This window comes from Marmota monax, unplaced genomic scaffold (assembly GCF_021218885.2).
Source record: "Marmota monax isolate L192 unplaced genomic scaffold, Marmota_monax_Labrador192_F-V1.1 WCK01_AAM20220418_F8-fsc00005, whole genome shotgun sequence".
Taxonomy (NCBI): Eukaryota; Metazoa; Chordata; class Mammalia; order Rodentia; family Sciuridae; genus Marmota; species Marmota monax.
In genome coordinates, this window is record NW_026692254.1 from 21,992,185 (window position 1) to 22,019,223 (window position 27,039).

The 27,039-nt window shown below is 34.1% G+C and overlaps 1 protein-coding gene across 6 annotated transcripts in view; it reads right to left on the bottom strand.

Annotated features, from left to right (window-relative positions):
- Chd2 (chromodomain helicase DNA binding protein 2) overlaps positions 1-27,039 on the bottom strand; it is a 125,526-nt gene that overhangs the window by 67,802 nt on the left and 30,685 nt on the right. For 5 of the 6 annotated variants that reach the window (XM_046436623.2, XM_046436613.2, XM_058576962.1 and 2 more), the window contains 11 exons: positions 21,979-22,086; positions 19,202-19,342; positions 17,925-18,058; positions 16,465-16,690; positions 15,704-15,804; positions 14,483-14,527; positions 14,136-14,314; positions 11,544-11,668; positions 9,372-9,588; positions 7,545-7,634; positions 6,604-6,794 (listed from right to left, as the gene is read on the bottom strand). In XM_046436623.2, coding sequence (XP_046292579.1) covers positions 6,604-6,794; positions 7,545-7,634; positions 9,372-9,588; positions 11,544-11,668; positions 14,136-14,314; positions 14,483-14,527; positions 15,704-15,804; positions 16,465-16,690; positions 17,925-18,058; positions 19,202-19,342; positions 21,979-22,086 — 1,557 coding nt within the window. Of the gene's footprint in view, positions 1-6,603; positions 6,795-7,544; positions 7,635-9,371; positions 9,589-11,539; positions 11,669-14,135; positions 14,315-14,482; positions 14,528-15,703; positions 15,805-16,464; positions 16,691-17,924; positions 18,059-19,201; positions 19,343-21,978; positions 22,087-27,039 lie in introns of those variants that run through there. The other variant, XM_046436635.2, reaches the window with a different exon arrangement.

A 27,039-nucleotide genomic window follows, 5' to 3' on the forward strand; every position in this document is an offset into this window, starting at 1 on the left:
ATTAACCTGAAGGAGACTGACAGATTCAGTTGCATAATCCCTAGGGAAATCAATAAGAAAATAATTTTAAAATGGAAAATATTGCCAAACAGGTATTAATTAAATGGCACCCTTAAAAAAAACTGAAACAAAAGGCAGTAAAGAAGAAACAAAAACAAAAGAGATATAAGACATATGGGAAACAAATAACAAAAATAGATACAACCAATCAAAAGGCAAAAACTATTAGTCTAGATAAAAGGGTAGATCCAACTATATGTCATCAACAAGAGAGACATTTAGATTCAAAGAAAGAAATAGGTTGACAGTTAAATGATGGACAATGGTATAGTATTAACCAGGAGAGCGCTGAGAAGCTATAATAAAAATCATAAAATAGACTTAAGGAGGGTTGGGGCTGGGGCTCAGCGGTAGCACACTTGCCTGGAATGTGTGAGGCCCTGGGTTCAATTTTCAGCACCATGTTTAAATAAATAAATGTCTAGCAACTTAAAAAAAAAAAAAAAGACTTAAGGAATAAGAAATATTTCTAAAAGTAACATGGGGGCTGGGATTGTGGCTCAGTGGTAGAGCACCTGCTTAGCACATGTAAGCCCTGGGTTCAATATTCAGCACAACATAAAAATAAAATTAAAATAATATATTTTTAAAAACACAGCACGGGACATTTCATAATACTAAAAATGCAACATATAGGACACAATAACCACTACGTACATACTTATATGTGTGTGTGTGTATGTTTATGTAATACACACATACATACATACATACATATGCCTAACACAGAATGCCAAAATGCATGAAGGACAACGGAAAGAAATCAACAATTCAACAACTGTGGTTTAAACATTTCACTCTCGGTGACCAGATAGGAAAGATAAAAACCTGAATAACGCTATTAACAAAGTTAACTTAATGGACAAAACACTCAACACAAAAAAAGTAAAGCGCATTATCTTTTCAAGTAGATGTGCAGAATTCTCCAGGATAGAAAACATATTAGACAATACATAAACATATGAGTGTATGTGTGTGTTTTATGTTTTACTTGTTTCTTATATATAAACATATATAAATTCATAAAACATATAACAAGTCATAATAAATTCATTTAAAGCACTGTCTCTGACCAAAGACAAAGTTAACTATAAGCCATTTGGAAAGTCCGTAACTAAATATTTGGAAACAACAATCTTTTAAAAAGAACTTTTTAAAAAAATACATCAAAGAAATCACAAATAGGGCTGGGATTGTGGCTTGGTGGTAGACCACTTGCATAGCACATGTGAGTTACTGGGTTCGAGTCTCAGTACCACATAAATATGTAAATAAAGGTATTGTGTCCATTTACAACTAAAAATATATTTTTTAAAATCACAAATAGATGACACTGAATAAAAACTAAAAACAGGATAACATTTATTGGGATGCAGCTAAAGCACTGAAGAGGGTACACTTAAACTTTCAAACACCTAATTGTGGAAAAGATCTTAAATCAATAATCAAGCTGCACCTTAAGAGAAAAAAATAAAGTAAAAAAACAAGCAAAGGAAGGGAATAATCAGATGAAATAGGAAAAAAAATAATAATTTTTTAAAATATAAATGAAGCCAAAGATTGGTTCTTTGAAAACATCAACAAAATTATTCAATCTTCTGCTAAAAATTACTAAGAAATTCCAGAAATTAACAAAATTTAAAATTTTGCTCACTGATCTTCAAAAATTAAAAGGATTATAACAGAATACTATAACTTTATGCCAACAAATTTTATTTGTTGGCATAAACATATTTATTTATAAATACGCCAACAAAATAGGAAGTTAAGTAAAAAGATCAAACTCCTAGAAAGAAAAATTGAATCAAGAAGATACAGAAAACATAAGTAAGAATATAGCTAGAAAATAAGTCATTAAAGATTTTCTCACAAAGAAGTCCAAATGGCTAAACTGGTAAATTCTACCAAATATTTAAAGAATAACACCAAACTTAAAAAACTCTCTTTAGAAAAGAGAGAAGAATGCAACACTTCCAATTCATTCTATGATCCTGATACTAAAAGATCTCTTTTCTCTTACTTCTATCTGTATGTATGTCCATTTGTCTGTTTCTCTCTCTCTCCCCCCTACACACAAACACACCAAAAAAAAAAAAAAGCTATACACAATTCAAAATCAGATAAAATCTTTACCAATGTGTTAATACACTGAATACTGGAACACATATTAAATATCAAGTCAGATTTATGCTAGAAAGTCAGTATAATGTATGAAGAGTAACTAACATATTCTGCCATATAGGAACAATAGAGAAAAAAATTAGATCACATTGGTATCTCAGTAGACAAACACATACACAAGGGCATTTGACAAAACCCAACATACAGTATCAAAATTCTCAAAAACTCTGAATACTTACTCAAGCTGATAAAAGGTACCTGCAAAATATCTATAGCTAACCTCCTGCTACAGATAAACACCAATTCTACTCAAAATGGAGGGTTTTAGCCAGTACATTAAGGTAAAACAAGATTTAAAAAGCACCCAAATAGTGGCCATGGTGATGCACCTCTAATCCCAGTGACTTGGAAGGCTGAGGCAGGAGGATCTCAGGTTCAAAGCCAGCCTTACCATCTTAGTGAGGCTCTAATTACTGAGATCCTGTCTCAAAAATTTTTAGAAAAGGGGCTAATGATGTGACCCAGTGGTTAAGCGCCCCCGGATTTTAAGTAAGTAAGAAAGACTGGGGGTGTAGCTCAGTGGTAAAGCACCATTAAGTTCAATTCCCAGTATCAAAAAAAAAAAGAAACATCCACATTGAAAAAGTGTAACAATGAAGATATCCTGAAAAAAACACATAAAAATAACCAAAGACTAAATGAATAAATAAATAAAACCTAATGGAAATAGTTACAAAGTTTAAAAAATCCAAGATCAATATACAAACTTTTAACTATAATTTTATCCTCAAATAGAATCAGGATAACATTAAGAAAACAATTACACCTAAAATGCAATCAACATTAAGAAGGAATAAATTTAACAAAAGCATAAGACTTGTACACTGAAAAGTACTAAATGCTATCACGAAAAATTATAGAAGATCTAAGTAAATTAAGAAAAGCTTCCCTTCCTGTGATCATGGATTAGAAGACTCAATATTATTAATAATTCTACTCAACTGATATAAGATTCAACATAATGCAAACTAAAATTCCAGCAAGTTATTAACAAACAGATCCTAAAAAGTTAGAGTGCCAAAGTAATTTGGGGAAAAAAAAGTGAAACTCAAACTCATATTTCTCCATTTTAAGAAGTAGCATAAAGCTAAACTAATCAATATGATATTGCCAAGAGCAGAAATATGTATTAATAAAACAGCAGAAATAAATTATTACTATAGTCTCAACTAATTTTCAACAAAAACAAAGAAACTTATAGAGAAAAAAATATTCTTTACAACAACCAATATTAGAACATTTTTCCAGATTCCTCTGCAAAAAAAAAAGAACTTCACACTGTAAACAAAAAGTAACCCAAAATGGGACATAACATGAGAATTAAAATGTCTAGAAAGAGACTGTGATCTTTCATCAGGCAAATCTGTCTTAGATGCAAATCATGCATTGATAAGTTATACAGAATTTTTAAAAGAAACACTTTAATTCATAATAAAATAATCCAATTTTTTAGAAATAGCAAACAATTTGATTAGACTTTTCTCTAAAGATACATGAATAGCTAACAACAAAATGTCCAACATTATTAGTCATTTTGAAATTTAAGTCAAAACAACAAGATGCAAAACCACCAGAATGTCTAGAATAAAAGACTGAAAATAACCTAAGCACTGGTGAAAATAGAAAGAAACTAAAACATTCAAACATATCTGGTAGAAATTAGAATAGTATGGTCACTGGAAAATAACATGGTACCTTCAAAAAAGTTAATGGAGGGGCTGGGGTTGTGGCTCAGTGATAGAGTGCTTGCCTAGCATATGTGAGGCACATGGGTTCAATTCTCAGCACCATATAAAAATAATAAAAAGGTTTAAGAAATAGAAAGTTTAAATGGAAACTTTTCAAACAACCCAGCAATTTAGATACTCAAAAGTATCTAACAAAGGGGGAAAAAACACAAGTCCACACAAAGAAAAAAATATCCAAAATATCCCACCAACTGGTGATTGAATATGCCTATGATGAAAAATTATTACCCAATTAAAGAGAAAAACTAGGACATGAATGAATTTCAAAATGACATGCCAAATGACAGAAGTCCAAAAACAAAAAGACTACATATTAGTAGCATTTTCCAGTAAATGGATGGAACTGGAGACTCTCATGTCAAATTAAATAAGTCAACCCAAAAAAAAAAGGTTGAATATTCTCTCTGATATACAGATGCTGACTCAGAATAGGCAGGTAGGGTGGAGGGGAGGTTCACTGAATTGGACAGGGGAAAATAAGAATGGGAAAGACAGGGGTAGAATGAATCAGACATAACTTTCCTATGTTCATACAGTAAATACATGACCAGTATAACTACACACCATGTAAAACCACAAGAATGGATAATTATACTCCACGTATGTATGATGACAAAATACAGTCTATTGTCATGTTTAAATAAAAAAGGAAGAGAGAAAAAGAGAGAAAGAAAGAAAGAAAGGCTACATGACAGGATTCCACATACATGAAACCTCAATAAAAGGTTTATCTCTAAGAGACAAAAGTTTATCTGTAAGATAAACTTAGGAAAGAAGGAACTTTTATGAACTTTTATGAATGCTCTAACCCTCAATTAAGCTGAGAGACAACTCTAAATATTGAATACAACACAATACTCACTATATGATATTAAAATTATATCTCAATAAAATTTCTGATTTAAAATTAAAGTGAATGACACGTAGGAAAAGGGACCATTTTGATGGTTTTCCTTAGGTAGTTCAAATGCCTTGCTCAGTGTATGGCACACAGTAGACATTCAAATCTTTTCTGAGTTAAAATATATATGTGGAGCATTTACTTTTCAAAAGCACATGTATTGGGGCTGGGGATGTGGCTCAAGTGGTAGCGCGCTCGCCTGGCATGCGTGCGGCCCGGGTTCGATCCTCAGCACCACATACAAACAAAGATGTTGTGTCCGCCGAGAATTAAAAAATAGATATTAAAGAATTCTCTCTCTCTCTCTCTCCCACTCTTTCTTTAAAAAAAAAAAAAAAGCACTTGTATTAACTGTTGACTGCCTTCTGGTACTATTCTGGACAGTTTACACCAGCAATGAATACAGGCAAACAGGATCCCTAGTATTTTTGCATGCATATTTTAATGACATGAGACAAAGAGATGCTATATAGAAAATAAAACAGGATAGGGAAGACAAGATGCCTTATAGGGTACTTGAAGTCAGGTAGTTGAAGAAGAGCTCTGAAAGAAGGCAGTTATAAAAAATGAGGCAAAAATATTAAGGTGGCTGCATGTAAAGGAAAAACATCACTCCAGACAAGACAAAAGAATAATGGCTTGGCATGTTTAAGAGACAGAAGATGGCTATACTAGCTGAAGCATAATGAGGAATGGAACAAGTATTATGAGTCAGAGTACTATCACGTGGCCAAATTGAGTAGAAGTCTCCAAAATTAGAGTAATAAGTTTAGATTTCATTCTAAGTATCACTTAATACCACCATTAGTTAAGTTTTATGAAATGTGCATACCTCTCCTATAAAAAATTTTCCAATAGGGACATTCCACAATTCTTTAATAAGTTAATAACTGAATATGACCTAAAGCTTATGTCTATTATCAATGATTTAGATTTAAGCAGGAATGAAAGTGTACACCTGTAATTTCAGCTACACAGGAGCCTGACATAGAAGGAACATAAGCTGGAGGCCAGTCTGGGAAACTTAAAACACGTTCAGAATAAAAAAATTAAAAGGCCTGGGGATGAAGCTCAGTGGTAGACTGCTTGCTTTGCATAAGCAAGGCCCTGGATTCAATCCCCAGTACCACAAGAAAAATAAAAAGATTTAAATTCAAAATCTGTTGTAATGCTTGTCAGATTCTGTACATTATATACTTGATTTCTATTCTACTATCTTATAACAATATTAAGAAGGTCTGATTGTTTCCTATCTAACAATTATTTCCCAAATGCTTTAATTTGACCTTTTAGTAGATAATATGCTTTCTTCTTTGACAAGCTAATTTCTATGTCCTCTACCGCTTTTGGGCAGGGTTGGGATTGAATCCAGAGGCACTCTACCAATGAGCTACATTCCCAGTCTGATTGATTGATTGACTGATTACTTGTTTACTTTTTTATCTACTTATTTTAGCAACAGGGTCTAAGTTACAGAGGCTGGACTTGAACTTGCAATTCTCCTGCCTCAGCCTCAATCCCTGGGATTACAGGCATGCACCACCAAGCTTCAGCCTTCTATCACTTATAAAGATTTTTATAATAAAAACTCCTGCCTCAGTTTAATGCTTTGCTTTCCCCAAAACTATACCCCTAAGGCCTATCAAGAATGTTAAAAAGCATTGGCATTTCAGACATTCTAGCATCTTTTGAAATACACAGGAAGGAGCTTACTTCTCCGGCATAATAAAGTGCAGCAAGGACCAGAGCTCCTTGAGGGAATTCTGAAGAGGGGTTCCCGTAATCAGGAGCCTATGGTTGGACTTGAAATCAATCAGAGTTTTATATAATAAAGAGTCATCATTCTTCAACCGATGGGCTTCATCCACTCCCAGAAAGGCCCAGTTAATACTGCCCAGCACAGTCTAAAGTAGAAACAAAACACAACGAGCCACCAAGTCAGAAAGGAACCCAAAAGTGCTTTCAAAGTGTTAATCATCTCTGTACAAATACCATCACAAAGGTGTACCTAGACACATTTATTCTTCAGTCTTAATATATAATAGGACTCTCAGACACATTTATTCTTCACTGATTTAGGCCTCTTCCATTTATTCTCTTAGTTTCCAGATTGGTATCTAATCAAAAGAGTATATCAGCTAAAAAGTAAAAGTGGATCTCTTACAGCAGGTACTATTACTGCATGTCCCCCCTCACCCAAAAAAAAAAAAAAAAAAAAAATTGGTATGCTGAGCAAAAATAAAATAAAAACCATGATTTTGCATTTTTTTAATTAAGATTGTTTTCTTTCCTAATTAATTACCTTCCCAATTTTGAAGCACAGAAGTCACCGGATTGAATTTATTTGTACTTACTATTAACATATAAACCTCTCAGTGATATAGACAGGAGATATTTTAAGAGCTTAATTTTTCTCAGACATTTCTAGAAAAATACTTCCAACAATGATATGATGGGAAATGCTCAAAATAGCAACCTAAATTCCCCTTCAACTTAAAGGTTCTGCTTTCTATTTATAACCTTAATATTCTTTGAGAAAGTTTTTTTCATTTGGCAGCACAAAAAAATAACATGACAAATGGGAGTTTAAAGGCACTAGTATTTGGACAAGTCAAACTAAACAAGATTTAGCCTCTTAAGTATCAATTACACACCTTATCTTTTAAAAGGATCTCATATGTTGTTATAAGTGCATTGAACTTGAGCCTTTTGGTTTGAGAATGAATCCATTCATATTCCCGTATCTATAAGAGAAAATGGCAATTAAGACACAATTTCTGCTTCTACGTTTTTAAATCATACAAGTCATATGACAGATGCAATAGAAACATGTCAAATAAAAAAACAAATCTGATCAGAATTTAGTAAATAGCCAATATATTCTGAATTAAGAAACCAAAGTATAAACAGTAAGAAAATTAAAACATGGATCACTAAGCAGTAAAAACTTTATTGTCAGAATTTAAATAAACTGACTAAGACATATTTGTCAAAGAAAATTCATTTAATTCATCAGCAATAGAGTTCCCAGATCCCTAAAATTTTTTAAAAGAAAAGCCATTTAGTTATTCTTTGTGTAGGGCAATACTTTAAGAAGTAAAACAAATTCTAACTTCTAGCTCTATAAAAATTTCATTTTATCATAAAATAGATATGTGTACCCCAAGAAAAAGAAAAAGGAGGCTTACAGGATGAAAATATAATTTATCATGAATAGGAAATAATGTCAATGTAAAGGAACACAAAAACTAACATATCTGCATAGAAGTATGACCATTCAGCAAACACAATGACTAAAGATAAAGTTCCTGCAGTTTGTCAAATTGGAAACCAGCAATCTGGACAATAAGTGCTTGCAGGAAGATCACCACCAAACAGAAAAAAAGATTAAAGAACACTTCACTAACTCATCAATCTTTCAGTTCACTTTCTTTGTTTACCTTCATCCTTAGAAACAGTGTTTAAAGCTGTTTTGCACAACGTTCTTTTTCTCTTTTAATACTTAACAAATAAATTAACAAAGCTAACAACTACTATATTTTTAGTCAAAATCAACCCAATGAAATCTGCTAGGGTTTATAAGTTAGGCAATTTTAATGAAAGTATTTAATAAATATAAATTTGAAAGCATGATTATGTGATTATAACACACATCTAAAATGTGTGAGGATTCCTAATGGCTTGCTCTTACTGTAAGGGATCTCCCCCAAAACAAGTTTACATATAGTAGTAAAAGACGAAAGCTCTGGGACCAGATACATCTGTGTCCCATCTCCAATTCTGCCATATTCTAGCTGGTCTAAGAACAAGTCTTCTCTGGGTTAATGTTTCTTGAGTCAGTTGGAAAGACTATCACAAAGGTTACAGGTAATATACATAAAACCCACACAAGGCCTTGCACATGCTTTTTTAAAAGTTAGCTATTATGAAGGAAAGATCTGCTGAGCAAAAACAAATCTGCCACTGTGTTCTAAATTCATGACACCCAATATCAAATTTGCTAGCAAAATATTCTCATTTCTGCAACCCTAAAATATCCTTTGAATTTACTTCTTCTTTGTAAGTTATATAACCTCACCATTTGAAAAGGTCAGGAAACAAATTCTAAGAACATGACTATTTTCAGGAATGTATCTCTACTCAAACAATATTAACTTTATCTATAACATATCAACTCTATTTTGTAATTTTGTATCTTAAAGGTATAAAAAAGAACAGAGAAGAAAAATAACACTCAAATACAGATAAGTTCTCATTCATGTATTTACTGTTTCACTTCGTTAAACACTAATCATATGTTTCAAAGAATATCTGAGCTGCGTTTATTGTTATACACAAAACTCCTAATATTAGGAATATAGCACAGTGTCACAATAATAATTTTCCCTAAGTCCTGACCAATAACTCTACAATGGGTTTAGATCAATGTCCAATATACATTTATAACACAGATTCTATCCCAACTCTTTTTGTTTACACACCGTATTTCTGCTCATCAGGTCACCTATGTAAACCACTACGTTAATCTCTGGTGCCCAGATTTCAAACTCCCTCTGCCATGAGGTGAGGGTGGATAAAGGGACGACTATAAGAAAGGGTCCATACAGCTGGTGTTGGTGGAACAGGTAGGACAGGAATGATATGGTCTGGATGGTCTTTCCTAGGCCCATTTCATCAGCAAGAATTACACTGTTATTTCTGCAGAAAAGAAAAAAGTAAAAACAAGGCAACCATTAGTTCAAATGATTTATAGTACATTCAAGATGTGAACTACTATGACTGCCTGGTCAGACTACATTCTTTATTTTGCAGTTAGGATTATGAATTATATTACCTTCCTTAAATAATATAATTATTTTCCTGTTAATAGAGAAGGCAGAACTTATACACACATATAAGTTTATATTTGCATCCCATAAACAGAAAATACAAGCAGACCGGTTATAGCCACTACTGGTGAATCCTACAGTCTGCCACTCACATGTCTTAGCTCAAATTACCCACACTATTCTTCTACATGCTACTGGGTTAACGAAACATACACTATTCCCTAATCCAACATGCTGCAAGTGCACAGGTCTTATTTTAAATACACCACAGTCTAAGTAAGGGGTAAGCTGTTGATCAGATTTCTGAACCTCACCTACCCCTACTAAGTGACTTTATCGAAGAAAGGAATCAGGATTCTCTCTTTTGAACAAGCACCTTTGGAAATTCTAATGCAGGTGTTCCTTAGACCATAGTGTAAGAAATACTGCTCTAAGAAATTGCCTGGATTTTAATAAGGTATTAAAAGAGGGGAAAAAATTGAAGAAACGGCTACAGTTAGGAAAGTATGTTTGGCAAATAGAAAGTAGCCCATCTGGCAGGAAATCAGGAATCTGTGTATGATAAAAAGGTTGCAAATATTATTAAAAGGTTCTTTACAATAAGGCCACCTATGGTTTGTACATATATATGCTTAACCAATGAACCAGAGAGGATTAAAAGTAATAAACAGGTTCAAGGCAACTTAACTGAGTAGAAAACAAGACATTTAATTGACCAAGAAAAAAAAATTTAAAGTACACTGTCCTCCGCTACAGAGTAGCTAGTTTTAGAAGGAAAGTACAGAAAAGAACAAAGTAGACCACACTGAGACAAAGAATGAAGAAGCATACCTCTGAAATCTCAGATACACCAATTTTCTGTATAGTTTAGACAGAGTATATTCCTTGATTTAATTTCCCTCTCACTTTCCTCACCTTTCCACAATATTGAATAGGAAGCAGGGTTAAGCTTCTCCACTATTTCTTCTTCCTAACAAACTGCCACTGTCGACATACACAGACTAAAGTAGATTTGAACTGATTCACCTGTTTTTCTGAAATCAGACCAAAATATGACATTACTTAAATGTAATGCTCCTAGGACCAGGGCCTAACAGCTGCTTGGGTCCTTTGCAGTTGGTTTTTAATTCTTCGGTTTGAAGTTTTTAAAAAGGCTGTCCAAAGACTGTACAAAAAACATTTTGGGACTTTGGACAAAGTACACGACATATTTGCTCTTAAGAGCCCTCAACTGAAAAATAAAAATGTTAGACATAAAATTTCTTAAGGCTCCATCTAAGTTTTTACCAATGCTGTAGAAAGATCAGGAAGCACTCTCCTCTGAAAGGAAAATCATTTTCAAGCCATTAGAATGTTTTTATCAGACCCACATTCTCAGACATATGAACTGAAATTCCTTGAGATATCTGATTTTTTTAATTGAATATTAAATATTGTATTAGATTTTACAGAACAAAGTGTAGAAAGTGGCTCACTCAGGAAACAGTCACTGTAAAAGTATCTCTATAACTAAAAATCATCTTTTCAGCACTGAGAAAAAATTTACAAGTATTTATTTTTCAATTGTAGTTTAACTCTGAAATAAGGATTTCTGCCTTAGTATAAAATAATTAAGAAATTCTGAGTTGGCATATAGGGGATGGGATGTACATCAGAATTAAAGATACTTTCACACTGTACATTCCACAAGGACAGAGAAGCCATGTCTGTCTTTGTTCATTGTTAAATTCTTAAGGATACATGGGTCCCCAGCTCTTAGTAATTAGGGTAGCAATAAAGAAATGAAAAACAGTAAACAAAATGTCAAACATATTTTCAACCTACTTGCACCAGGAATGAGCAAGCCAGTTGAGACCTTCTAGCTGATAATCTCGGAGCTCCAGATTTTCCCCTCCTAAATAGGCTGGCTGTTTCTTTAAAGCTACAAATCGTGGTCTTTGCTTCAGGGCCTGAAAAACAAAAATTAACAAGGCCCAGCTCTGAGAAAATTTTCTCCTTGCTCCTAAGTTAAAATGCTAACCACAAATGTATTCTATACCAAAACACAAAAATTCAAATCTCACCTATGAATCACCACTCCTATACTCCACCACCCCTTTCTTGATACTCTATTTCCCAAAATTCATCCTGAAATAAAATATTTCTTAATGAAATTAGCTTCTTTCCTAAAAGGAGTATGTGAACAACATTAAAGAGTTCTTCAATTTGACATCATCTCTATTTTATGGCATTCAGTCTCCTATTTTCCCAGTTATCTTTATGTTATCTTATTCTAAACAGTATACATGTAATCCTGTAATTACCATAATAGGATTTGTAAATTCTGAAATGTAGCCCAACTATGGGAATTTAATTCTCTGAAGGAAAAGTTGCCGATTTCACTACCAAAGATTTGAAGAATAAATAGCATTCTAATAAGGCTAACAAGTCTCTGGTTTGCACAAAATGCAGATTCTGTGACCAAATCAATGTAGAAAACAATGGATCAAAAGTTATACAAATTTCTAGCCAGCTGGTGCATGCCTGTAATCCCAGTGGCTTAGGAGGCTGAGGCAGGAGGACACTACTTTTATTCAAAGCCAGCCTCAGCAACTTAGCAAGGATCTAAGCAACTTGGCAAGACCTTGTCTCTAAATAAAACATAAAAAAGAGCTGGTGATGTAATTCAGTGTTTAAATCCCCCTCGGTTCAATCCCTGGTAACAAAAATAAGTAAATAAATAAGTTATACAAATTTCTTTACTTATTACTTTTCAACATTTAACCATGTGTGCTTTTGGTATGGATTTACAGGAGAAATTTATTCAGAAATGCATCACAAAGTTATTTGGCCACAAAAGTCCTCTTTCTAAGGACATCTGTCTATATGTAAAGCCTATTCTGAGAAACATCAAGTGGTGGTGCACACCTATAATCCTACTCAGAATCTGAGGCAAGAAGATCACAAGGTGAAGACCAGCCTGGGCAACTTATCAAGACCCTGTCTCAAAATAAAAATTAAAAAAAAAAAAGAGCTGGAATGTAGCTTCAGTGGAACAGGACTCCTGGGTTCAATCCCCAATACCAAAATATAGATAGATGATAGAGAGACATAGATAGATAGATAGATAGATAGATAGATAGATAGATAGATAGATAGATATAAAATCCTAACCAATTTTTGATAAGGTATCAATGATTTTGGCTCTCCAAAGGGCAGGTACCTGGCAATGAATGGAATCTGACACCTTACTCTCACCCTCCAAACAACATCCATCCACTCCTGCCAAACTCACTCCATGATCCTCACATCCAATCCTTCATGTCACCACTAGGTCCCTTGCCCTTGTGCCAATTCTTCATTCATGAATTTCTATATCTAACTAGCCGGGTCTTTTGGCTCCAGAATCTCCTATACACTGCCAGTATGTGAACTTTCTAAATAAAATAGTACTTTTATTCTGTTGCTCTCCTTAGCCAGTCACCAATACCAACAGAAAAAAAGTCAAAATTCCTTTTCTTCAAGATAGTTAAGACACACATACTTTAACCTAAATGTACTCAAATTTATCTCCCTTTCCAACACAGGGGTCTGGTAGTTCCCTATCATGGTGCAAATATCTTTCTCTTGGTACCTTTCATGGGAAAGCAATACCCTGGGTCCCAATAATATATCCATCACAAACGAATCTATTCTTCAAGAAAAATAGGCAGTTCAGGCACCATGATTTCCTCTTAAAACTCCTTCAATGAACACTGAAGCTCAGCAAATTCTACCTCTGTATTTCTCTGACCACAGCCTATCTCACACTTACCTGACTTGCAATAACATGCTGACATTCACAGGCAGAAATGTGGTGCTATTTACATGACTCTCAATTTCTCAGAGACAAAGCCCATGTCTGATAACTACATTTATTACTCTAAGAACCCAAGGATATCACTTTTCCAGATGGAATAAATTCCAAAGATGAGAATTTGTACAGTCAATATAGCAAATAAGAAAGGTTATATGTGTTCTAATTTTTTAGTTGTCAATAGGTGTTTATTTTATTTGTTTATTTTTATGTGGTGCTAAGGATCGAACCCAGTGCCTCACACATGCTAGGCAAGCACTCTACCAATGAGCCACAACCCCAGCCCAGAAAGGTTACATATTTAATTTCTAACTTAAAATTCAGAGACACCCCCTTCCTATCCCTTCTAAGTACCTACATCTTCTAAGTATTACTTACTAAAGCAAACACATTAGGCAACTCATCCTCTGCTTTTTCTGTAATTATTTTTTTTATGTCACACCTAAATCCTCTTTCAATTCAAAATGGGAATCATCATTTACTCTTGTGATGCTATTACCTTTTAGTATCTAGTCACTAAGCCATTATATCAGTACATTTTTCCCCTGAAAAAAAAAAAAAAAAACAAAACAATTCCTTACCTTGCATTCTCTTGTTGGGATAGTTTTTGAGTTGTTCCTACTATGGAAGCTGTCGATGCAGCTCTGGAATTTCTTTCCAATCAGGGCCTCATCTTCCCAGCTACACTCTGAATAGGGAAGTCCCATCCATTTGCAGAGATACTCAGGTTCATTCGAAGGTGCTGGCTTCCGAGTATGAGCTATTTTATATGTAAACATTGATAAATCAACAACTGTCAATTAAAGGTGGAGAAAAACATTCCTTTTTATGCATAACAAATGAAACACCATGGGCAAAACTACACTCTGCAAAACATAAAGAGCTTTTAAATACTGAACAATGTTTATAAATAAGATCTCTTGCTCACCTGGAAAATCTGTTTGACCCAATGTAGATTTACTTGTCTTCACAGCTAAAACAAATGCAAAATAAGAAAAGTTATACTCATACCAAAAGAGAGACAGGTTCTAGGAATAAGAATACATATATACTCTACTATCTCACATCTTAAAAAGTCTTGTTCTTATCTCCTTCTCAAGCTATTGCCCCATTTCTCCCTTAAAATAAAACTGCCCAGGAGTTGTCCATAACTTTTTTCCATCTCTCATTCTCTCTTGAACACACCAAAGCAGACATGCATCTCACCATTTCATGGCTCCTTTTCACATGTGCCATACCTATTACTGAATTTAGGATTAAGTCTCAATCCTCACCATCTTTCACCAACAACATTTACTCCACTGAAGCCATATGTAACCTAGCTTCTTATATAGCAATCTCTATCAGCTCTCCTCCTATCACACTGGCTGTCCTTCCTCTCATTTGAATGCTTATTTCAGACTTCTACACAGCAGAATGATCTCAGACTTCCTCCTCTCACCATGTATACTCTATTCCTAATAATCTCATTAAAATCATTTTTAAAATTTAGGCTTTAAAATACTACTTATAGCTGAGCACAGTGGCTCACGCCTATAATCCCAGCAACTTGCGACACAGAAGCAGGAGTTTCACAGGTTCAAACCCAGGCTCAGCAACTTAGCAAGGCCCTAAGCAACTTAGAAAGACCTGGTCTCAAAATAAAAAAAAATAAAAATAGCTGGGAATGTGGCTCAGTGATTAAGTGGCCCTGGGTTCAATCTCTAGTACAAAAAAAAAAAAAAAAAAAAAAAAAAACTACCTATATACCTATATACTAATAAATGCCCAAATTAAAATCTTTGGCCTAAATTAAAAGAGCTACATCCCAGGCTTATACATACTCCTGCCTTCAAAATAATCCTCTTAGATGACTAAAAAGTATATCAAACTTTATATCAAGCTCTTTATTTCTGCTCCAAAAATTAATTCTTCCTTTGAGCTTTACATTCAAGCCAAAGAACTTGACATCTCCTTGATACCCCTTTCACTCCCATACTCAAATCTATGAGCAAATTTTATTAGCTTTTCCTTCAAGATAACCCTAAGTATGTGTCTACTCTCAAGAAGTAAAACTAGAGAATGCAATTTTTAATGTACATTATGCTAAAAGCAAAAGCCATTATTCTTTGAGTTCAAACTCAGCTAAAGTAAGTTTCTATGTATTTACCTATTACTCTTTCTACTATCTGATATTGTTTATTCAACTCTGAAGCCAGTTCCTGTTGGCAATTGAAATATTCCACATCTTCAGGAGAAACTTTTCCTAACCTGGACAGAAGACAGAAATAGCACATACCAATTAGACTTAGGGGATCTATGGACATGTATCACACCAAAAATCCAGATTAGAAAAGCTAACAAGTTACATCTATCTGTCCCTTTAGTAATCTTTACTAGTAATTAGGCATAAGATTTTTTTTTTAAAACACCTTCACATCATTTCTGAAAATTATGTAAAACTACTATTAGTTTTAAGTGTTTCATAACCCAGAGAGTTCTAGAATATTAGACATGATGTCTAAGCCACTACAGTCTAACCACAGTCAGCTAAGTGTTGTAAAGAATAGGCTCTGGACTCAGGTGCCAAAATTCAAGTACTGGGTCCACTTGTGGAGTTGCTTTGTACCTCATCCTTCCTGTCTAGAATGCAGGGGTTACTTTATAAATCTCATACCTTTCTTGTGAAGATGAAAGACATAATGTATGAACAATGCTTAATGTGCTGCTATCACTAACATTAAAGACTGAGTAGCCACATGCAAAAATATATAGTATTTTTGGGTCACAATTTTACAAAACAGAACTACAGTTAGCTCTGTATTCACATGATGAAGGCAAGAGTGAGATCCTAAATAGCTGTGTTCTCAGTACATTATTTAAAAATCTTCCTTTCTCTCAGGCTGCAAATATCTATGGTAAGAAACATACCATTGTTTGATTTCATCTTCTTTCTTCTTGAAATTCTCTAATTTTTTTAGGCCTTTCACTTTCTGTTGCTGTAAAGATTCTTCACTCTCCCATGTACTGTGGATATAAGACCAACCCTTCCATTTGATGAGGTACTGAATTTCACCTTCATCCTTTTCAGTGTCAAAGTCACCACTAGGATCTCCATTAGCTTCAATAGCATATACAGTAGTAGAAGCTCCAGTGGCTGCAAAAGGATTCAGTTAAATTTTAAAAAGTATAGCTCAGTGGTAGCATGTGCAAGGCCCTGGGTCTGATTCCCAGCACCTCAGAAAGAAAAAGAGAGCATAAAACCAAACACTAAAAAGCTTCCTAAGTTAGCAACTGTCTAATCTCTTAAAAGGAACCACCAAAATACTTGGACTTCAAATAAGCATAACTTACAACACAGGGTGGAACTGACCAATAATTTCAAATATTTTCAAAATGCTAACCCAGGGCTGCTGATGTAGCTCAGTGGCAGAGTGCTTCCTAGCATCCACCAAACCCTGGGTTTAAGTTCTAGTACCGCAAAAACAAAATCAAAACAAAAAGAGCTAACCTGACTTTTGTGCATTAAAACATATTCTAGTCAGGTAAGAGAACACACACCTGTAATTAATTCCAGCTACTTGGGGACTGAAAAGGGAAGATGACAAGTTTAAGCTTAAGTCTATGCAACTTAACCAGAATCTGTCTCAAAATACAATTTTTAAAAAGGACTACAGGTATAGCTCAGTGGCAGACTGTTTACCTGGCATGCACAAAATCCTGGGTTCAATCCCCAGAGTAAAAAAAAAAAAAAAAGGTATTCCAAAGTTTGCCAGTGAAATAAATCAAACGTCCAAATGTAATAAAAAGTTTTTTTTTGTTTTTTTTGGAGGGGGGAGTCCAATAATTCAAACTAAACAAAAAATACCTATTGCCAGGAATAAGAACAGAAAATCAAAATCCTCTCCTGCTTTCCCACCCTCCCAAATCTTTCCATTAATTCTCCTATTTCTCTATTTCAAGTACAGCCAGAATAAGGGACCAAAAACAAAAAGATTAAAAAGTTATGAGATATCTCAAATAGATATTGTTAAAACATTTTTGCTATTATTCAAATATATATTTGATTAGTTTGATATTTTTTTCAGATTCAAGAACAATTAACTAAATAGATTTGCTGAAGGTTAATAGGCGATATCTAAAAAAAAAAAAGCAATATCTCTACTATATCACTGCTTCAAAGAGAATTAACTTATCTTTACTAGCTTAATTTAAAATATCAAAGACATATAGGATGCATTACTTTGTCCTCAGCTTGAAAAATTATTAGTTCAACAGACTTCCACATCTCACAACAATTGCCTGAAATTCATCACATCCAGGTTAAAATATATAAAATCTGGGCCTTACTAAGCAGATTTCAAAATACTTTGCTTTCCAAAGATACATACCTCCTTTCTTTCCCAATCTTGAATCTAAGACCTTTTCAATAGTTTCACTATTATCTTGCTGTTCATCAACTCCTTCCCCAGTCATTTCAATGAGATCATCTGAATCAGTCTCAAAGTCATCATCTTCTTTATAACTGCATGAAAAATAATACTGAATAATTGAGAAAATTATAGTTTAAGGATTAAACACCTCCATATACAATATCACCAGAAAAAGGAACCATATTCCTTTGATTCCAACATACTATTTTACAGATTAGCCATTCATTGGACTGAATGCAAGTATCAATTCATGATCACTGATTAACTGCAAGAAGGCTAACCCACGTTTCAAATGAAGACAGTGTACCTATACTAATTTATGTAACAAAATTACAATAATACAAAACTACAAGGACATGCCTTTTTTCATTTTTTAATGAGATTATTATCACATAAATGAAGAAGCTATCGCAAAGAAAATGCATAATGAAAGAAAAAAACTGTTATTAAATCATTGGATAAAAGGGACAGGGGATATAGTTCATTTGGTACAGTGCTTGCCTTGCCTGCACAAGGTCCTGTGTTCAAGCCCCAGCACCACAAAAAAAAAAAAAAAAAAAAGGAAGTAACATTTAAATTTAAATGCTTTAACCAGAAAAACTGCTAAGCTATACACAGGCATATGCAAAGCTGAGTCCTAGTTTATAATTATTAATTGGATATACTGGACAAATAATTAGTATCTTCAGATCTCTAGGCAGACTATAAAAAAAATCTGCATATGTTCTAAAAATTAAATGCCTTTCAAACTATACAAATTAAAATATTAATGTTTGAATCTATTTCACTTTCTATGACTAAGTTGGATTAAAATTATAACTATCAATATATAAACCAAACCTCAGAATAATTTGCATCATTCAAAAGAGTAATAAAAGGAATGGGGATACAGCTCAGTGATAGAGTGCTTGCCTAGCATGAATGAAGCCCTGGGTTCAATCCCTAGAACTGCCACACACACACACACCCCCCCCCCGCCACCGGAAAAAAAAAGATAATGTTATAAAATGCTGACAATGCCACTAAGGACATGAACTTGAAGCAGTTTAAAATGATCTACTGTTGTTCTTTCTCATTCCTCTTGGTTTAATTATCACCATTCCTTTTCCAAGAAAATGAAACGGATTTCTAAAAACAACATGATATATCCTAAAGTTGCTTTTATCTATCAAATGCAAAATCTTAGACTACAAAAACCAAGATCTAGCCAATTACACCAATGGAGCACAATTTACCTAACATTCTTAGCAGCTCTTCTACGAGTCTGCCTTTTGGGAGCTTCATCATCTTCGTCATCATCATCGGAAGAATCTTGCTTTTTTTTCTTTCCACGCTGAGCCTTAGGTTGCTTTTTAACCCGAGGTTTGGGAACTGTCCTAAAATGAGAAGGAAAAACAATGGCAAAGCTTTTATTCTAACATGTGAAATCTACTTCAAATCTATATAATGATATTTCCTAGAACAATGGTACATATATAAGCCACTTGGCAAATGTTAAAAATATATTCCTGGGCTGGGGCATAGCTCAATGGTAGAGTGCTCATCTAGCACATATGCACGAAGCCCTGGGTACGATCCCCAGTGTGACCAAAAAAAAGCATATTCTTGAATCCCAACCCCTGAGATTCTAATTTACATGAAAGTGATTCTAATGCTGATAATTCTAAATCATTTATGGGAGAGATAATGGTTCTCAACTGTTCATCAGTATCACCTAACATAAAAATATATATGTAGTATGTTGCTTATGGTATCTTTGGGGTAGGCAATCTGGAAATATCCATCAAATTTTAAAATGCAACAATTTTACTTATAACAATATATTTCACAGATGTATACTTGGGAAGACATAGACATTCACAGTAGCATCACTTGCAAATTACAAAGTATTAGAAAAATTCTAATAAATGTTCATCATCTGGTAACTGAGTACTATGCAATCACAAAAAAAGAAAAAGGCAGTTTCCTGGGTACTAATATGAAAAGATATCCAAGAAACATGCATAACAAGATGCATAGAACACTCCTGGTCTATGTAAAAGTGAGTAAAGGACAAGAAAAAACTACACATGATTTTAAATCTTTTTGTTTGTTTTACTTTTTTTAATTTATATATGTGGTGCTGAAGATTGAAACCGGTGCCTAACAGGTGCTGGGCAAGCGCTCTACCCCTGAGCTTCAACCCCCACATAATCTCTTCATGTGCACAGACTATAAAATGATTGTACCCTGCCATAGTTCTAGTACAACAGAGCAAGCCCCCCTCTCCTGAGTCCCATGTACAGCCAGGACTGAATGTCACAGTCTAAGATCATGAAAGGAAAAGTAAAAGAAGAAGAAAAGAGGAGAAGTAAACTCACAATAACAATTATCTGTTCTTACACTAGCCCTAAAAACCTAAAAACCTAGAAGACAGACTCAGGAGGCTGAGGCAGGAGTTCAAAGCCAGCCTAAGCATCTAAGCAAGACCATAAGCAACTTAGTGAGACCCTGTCTCAAAATAAAATGAATAAAAGATCTAGGGATGTGACTTAGTGGTTGGATTCAGTACCTAGTACCAAAAAACAACCGGAGAAGACAGAATTAAGAGTTAACAGTCCTGTGAGCTTCAATTAAGGTGAAAAAACAATATTCTTATGAATTTTCCTCAGAGTATTGAAATACAAGTTATGTCCTAGGCCAAGGGTGGGCAAACTTTATCCGTACATAGACAAAGAGTAAATATTATAGGCTTTGTCAGCCAAAGGGCAAAACTGAGATCATTATATTGATACTTACATAAAGAAAAAAATTTAAAATTTTCACAAGCTTTTTATTGACAAAATTCAAAATAAACTTAACCATTGAGTATACTATTTGTGATTATCTGTCTTCTAAAGAAAAGACTGGTACTCCTTTTGAGAGGACAACATTTCATTTAACCGATTATGCCCCATCTTTCCATTTAAGGTAACACCTAAAAAAGTTAAAACTGAACACCAAATATACCACTTATTCAAACATTTGAAATATATTTTTAGAGTCCTATTATTTTTAAATATTTTTTAGTTGTTGATGGCCCTTTATTTTATTTATGTGTATGTGGTGCTGAGAATCGAACCCTCAGAGCCTCGTGAGGCCACTGAGCCACAACTCCGGCCCTAGAGTTCTATTCTTTTGAGAAAACAGGTGTATGAGCAGTGATAACAGTCATTGATATTATATGTTATAATAAACTCTAGATTATGATTTCCAACATTTAAATGCACCTGTGTCAAAATCTTGAAATATTCCCAGAATTGAAAATATAAAACTTAATGGGTTAATTGGGATTCAAACCTAAAAATAATAAATATTCATCTACAAAAGAAGTATTATCCTTCAGGCCATAAAAAATAGGTGGTAGGTGGGATTTGGTCTAAAGACCACAGTTTGCTGACTCCATCCCTTAGCAATACAGCAAAAACGTAAATTTTCCTGGGACTATCTACCTCCTGCCTTCCTTTTCCTATCAACATTACCTGAAATTGCCACCATCTTTCTGACAAAATGTTACTAAAATTTACTGCCATCTCAGGCTATCATCATCTTCAAAAAATTAGATTTTCTGCTTAGTATCATATACAAATTATATGAACAGTACATTAACAATCAAGTATGTTGTAAGTCAGCCAAACAGTATTTCAAACTTAAGAGTTAATTGTCCCACAAAGAACTTGTACCTTGGCCAGACAAGCAGGAAATTTTTTTGTAAGTGGAAGATACCCTCATAAGCAGGCTATCATGGAGAAACAATAAAATCCACTGTTGGAACTATAAACCACAAAAACGCCCACAATTAATATAAGTAACCCAGTCATTTAAGCACTTGCTGAGGATACAAGCTAGCACAAAGTGAACAACAGATATTCAGAATTCAGAACTGCAACTTGTCCTATCTGCTTAAGGCTTTCATTCCTGCAAGACATCATCCTTCCCGATGTATTGCAAACTGAGCTCGTCCAGAAGCAGAGGTCTAAAACCAACAGTATACCTTCTGGGGACAGGTCTTCTGGCTTTCACTTTTTTTTGTTCTTGTTCACTCTCTGCACTGGTGCCTTGATCCTGTTCATCTTCTGAGGGTTCCCGTTTCCATTTGTCTCTGCAATAAAAGCAAAACAAAATAATTTTTTTCTAAAATAATTATTCAACAATCTGACAAAACAAATTCAATACAATTATCTAAAAGGCAGAACATGCATATTTGAGATATCATGCTAAAAGAGATTTATTTTAGCTCTATTTAAATTTTGGTTGTGATCCTTCCTAGCTACATATCTATTCCTATTTCATCTCAAATAAACAAACAATGGAAACTATGAGTGTATTTTTCAATTTGTTTTGGGAGAAAATGTTAAATTTCTCATTTTTTTATTTACTACTATATTATGACAAGAATTAAAACATAATACATACTAGAACAATGGTTCCCAAATTTTAGCATGCATCAGGAACACCTAAAAGGTTTGTTAAAAAAGATTTCTGGGCCCTGGAAAGTTTCTTATTCAGGAGATCTCAAGTAAGGCCTAAAATTTTGAATTTTAACAAATTCACATATAATGCTAATACTGGGTATAAATTTGAGAACCTTTATATTAAATATTTAAGGAAGGTCCCTGAAATTATTTTCCAATGATAAACCTACTTAACTAATCTGTCAGCTCAAGATATAGTTTTTAATTATTATTAGGTAAGGTAAATATTCTTTTGCCCCTTTAGAACTTAGAAGGCTTGAGAGCCATAACCTATTGGTATCCTTGGACCCAAAACAGTTTTAGTTTACTTAAGGACCAAACTAGATACTACAAAGACCTTGCTCATTTTCTCACCTGTAAGGAGTAAAGAACACGTCTGGGTGTTAAATAACCTAGAAAAAAAAAAACTTAAAGGCAACGCTTCTCTATAAACAAAACAATTACCACTGTTCCTCTGGGTCCCTTTATAGATAGTGTGGTCACACTAAAATTATCTGTTACAAAATTGAAAAGTCGGGGGATAGGATTCTGGCTCAGAGGGAGAGTGCTCACCTTGCATGCATGAGGCACTGGGTTCGATCCTCAGCACCACATAAAGATAAAATAAAGATTTTGTGTCTACCTATAACTAAAAAAATAAATATTAAAAAAAAAAAACCTGAAAAGTCAAACCAATATTCTTCACAGGAGAATAGGTCAAAGTAATAGTGAAAGCTTGTTCCAAGGGGGTTAATCTGCAGATTCCTGAGACCCTTTCTAAAAGCTGCACAAGTTAACTTATACATGAATCAGGTGAAGACTAAGGGGCAAGGGGAATTCAAGCCTTCCATGAAAAGGCAATGGAGCTCTTTTATGTATATTATTCAAATTCTACTAGCACTGTGTGCTTTCATATCTATTTCCCTAGAGTTGTTGACTCCTTGTACAGCACATATTTTTGTCCACCTTTGTACCAGAGCTTAGTACAAAGCCTGGCAAATGGAAGATGTTCTTCTGTGAAGTAAAAAAATTGATTAATGAATGAGCCATATCAATCTATCATTCATACAGGTAGGGTACTTTTGGGAACAGGCTGATAAGACAGTAAGGTTTTTAGTTATTGGCTAATACTCAATATCTAAATATCATATATCTAAAACGAAGACTTCCTTCTATCTAACCACACTCAGATTACCTGTCTTATCCTGCTACCCTAGAGCCAAGTACAATAAATATCTGCATAAGAATCCAAGGATAGAAAGTGATTGCCAGAAAGAAAGGAAGGAAGATGTACCCTACAACTGGGAGAATAGCACGTGGGTGCCTAGTTTCCTTTGAATCAGTTTACCTCTCAGAATCTCACACAAAGTGAAAAGGAGTGGTTTCACAGGAACATATTTGAAAAGACATGAACAATTACAACCTAAGATGAGAAAAATCCAAAGTTGTTGTGGTTTGGATGTGAAGTATATCCCAAAAGCTCATGTGTAAGACAATAAAAGAAGGTTTAGAGGAAAAATGATTGGGTTTATGAGAATCTTAATCCAATCAATGAGTTAATCCCACAACGGGATTAACTGGATGGAAACTGAAGACAGGAAGGGTGTGGCTGGAGGAGGTGAATGGGGCATGCCTTTGGGGTGTATATTTCATATCTGGTGAGTGGAGTCTCTCTGCTTTCTGATCATCATGTGGGCGGCATCCCTCTGCCACACTAGTCCACCATGATAATTCTGCCTCACCTCAAGCCCCAAGGAATGAAGCCTACTGTCGTCTATGGACTGCAAATTCTAAAACCATGAGTGCTTAAATAAACTTTTCCTCCTATATAATTGTTCTGGTTGGGTCTTTTAGTCAAAACTGAAAAAAAGCTGACAAAAAAAAACTGACTGAAAAAAAACAAAAAGTCTAGTATTATTTTGAATTTACATGTCTCCTCCAGGAATTGGCAACCTAAACCATGGCCATCAGTGAAGTCCACTTCTATAAGTACAGGAAACTAAAATGGCAGCAAGCCCTGAGCAAATATATGCTGAAGCTAGAGTTTTCCAGTTAATTATAAATTTATTAATAACCAAGAGAATTTGGAAGTTTTTAATAAGAAAATTTTAAAAAAAGAAAAAAAATTTAGTAAATCAACTATTCTAAAGCCTTCCTCCCAGAGAAGGAAACTGAAGCCCAGAGAAAACAAATTGCTTGGCCACAAAGCAAACCCCTAGCTCCACTACTCTCAATCATAACCCAGAAAAGACCAAAAAATAAGGAAAAATTAAAGTCAGTCTTACACATTTCAAGAGGATCTGGACCACTGGAGGTTTAAAAGGCCTGAATGAATGTGTACGTATATTTGAAACTGGATGAATTATCTCAAGTTTTAATATTCAAGAACAAGAAAGAAAGTATCAGCAACATCACATCACTCTGTAGAAGAAGTGAGGTGAAAAAGAGTGATTATCATTTATTGAAAGATTACTCTATAACCTACAGTCTATAGGGCTCTCCAGCACATGAACTGCTGTCCACTTACCTACACTGTTGGCTTCCTATAAAATGCAAATTTTATAAAGAAATCCCACTAAGCCATATGCTGTAAGTCCACCTATAGTAAAGAGAAATCTAAGATATAATCTCATGAGTGCAAAATGTTTAATATATCAAAAGAAACTAGAATTATCATATCCAGTTTAAGAGGGAATCAGTGCAATTTTTCCCAAAATCTTAGGAATTGATGAGGAAAAACACAAAGATTTAGCCAAATGAGACCCTCAAGATAATAAAAACAAATAAGAAGTCTAAATGTAGGTTAATGAGTAAAGTTAACTCTCCTTTTCTGGGAAAAAGTGTTTAGGAGGGCACAATCCTGAGACAGGCGAATCAAATCTAAGCAACTGTGAAATAAGTAATGAGCAAAAGCCACTTTCAATAGTATGGGCCCGAACTGCAGACAAGAGTTACAAAAGCCCACCCCATTAAACATTTGTAAGAGCCTAGAGAAGAGAATTCCCTTCTCTACTTTATGAGGCAGATCTGAAAAGAAAGTAAATGATTTAACTTATTTAATTTTTAGTAATTTCCCCAAGAAAGAATACCTTTCATAAACAATTCCAATCTGGAGTTAACAAGAATTCTCTTCCATTGTGTCACAGGTTTGTGACAGATGCCCAATTCAACACACTGGAAAGGAATACAAAACTATGATCCCATGAGAAAAACTTTTCATAGTTATGACTAAAATTTTCACATTCTACTTGGGTTTTGGAACCACTGCAGAATATCATTAAACACTATTAGACCATAATGTCAGCAGAAATGGTATACAATACTGCTCAAATGTTGACAATATTTACAGGTATTGCATTAAAAAAAGAATTCAAAGATTTAAATTAGCATGAGTGGGTTAAATAAAATCCAAAGTTTAGTTTATGTGTATGACTCTAAGTCAGCAGTTAAATACCTTACTGGAACCAGGTAAGGACTGAAAGAAGGGTAAAGTAGAGAACTCATGGCCACTCACTAATATATGCATCAGCTTTGAAAGATATTTCTCAAAAGAAGCCAAAAATACATATTCCTATTCACAGTACCCCCAATAGTCAACATTGCTGATCAAAAAATGTTTTTTAAATATTGTGCAGGCCCATAGTGCTAAGTAAACTCAAGTAAGATTAAAAATTGCTTATACATTATAACTATGGGAGTTAGTCTCTTCTTAGTTCCCAAGAGAACATATACTCGTTTAAGACTGCATTCTTCAAAAATATCAATGCCATAAAAGCAGAGAGAGGCTATAAAATGCTCCAGATAAAAGAAACCTGACATCTAAATATATAGCATCTGATGCTAGATGAATCATGTAGTGGTGGTAGAAAAATGGATTGACTGACAAAACTGGAAAATAAATTAGACAAAAGTATTTCAATAATGTTTAAATCTATTTAAGTTGAAACTATTTTTTCCTGAAGAAATACTTAGGGGTGGGGGCTGAGGATTTAGCTCAGTTTGTAGAGTGCGTGCTTGCCTCACATGCACAGGCCCTGGTTCAATCCCAGTATCACCAAAAAAATAAAAAGAAAGAAAAGAAATACTTAGGGGTAAAAGGCCATGAAGTATTAAGACTTTAGTCTCAAATGGTTCAGAAAAAAAACTATGTGTATGTCCACATAAATACATATAAAAAGAACACCTACAACAAAAAAGCAAATGAGTAGATGATCACTTGCTTAGATCATCAGAGGGTGCCTGCTAATAGAAGTTGCATACCTTCCCCACAATTTGGTCAAAGTGCACATTTCAGGTAAAAAAAAAAAAAAAAAAATCACCAAAAAACCATATATCAGTCAACAGAAAACATAATCTCCCAAGTAGATTGTAGGACAGAGGTAGGAAAAAAGCCTTCTAAATAAAATGTCAAAAACTCTTAAGTCTGCTTACAATTGCTATTTCTCCAACTTAAGTAGATGCTTAAAACAAAAATGGATATTGGATGTACTCTAGCAGGACAATATTAAACACTTGACTTTTCTGCAAAGTACTATAATAATCTATACTAAATGTCACAAAATCTTAGCACAGTTTCCAATAACTCTTGTGTAGGCCAAATT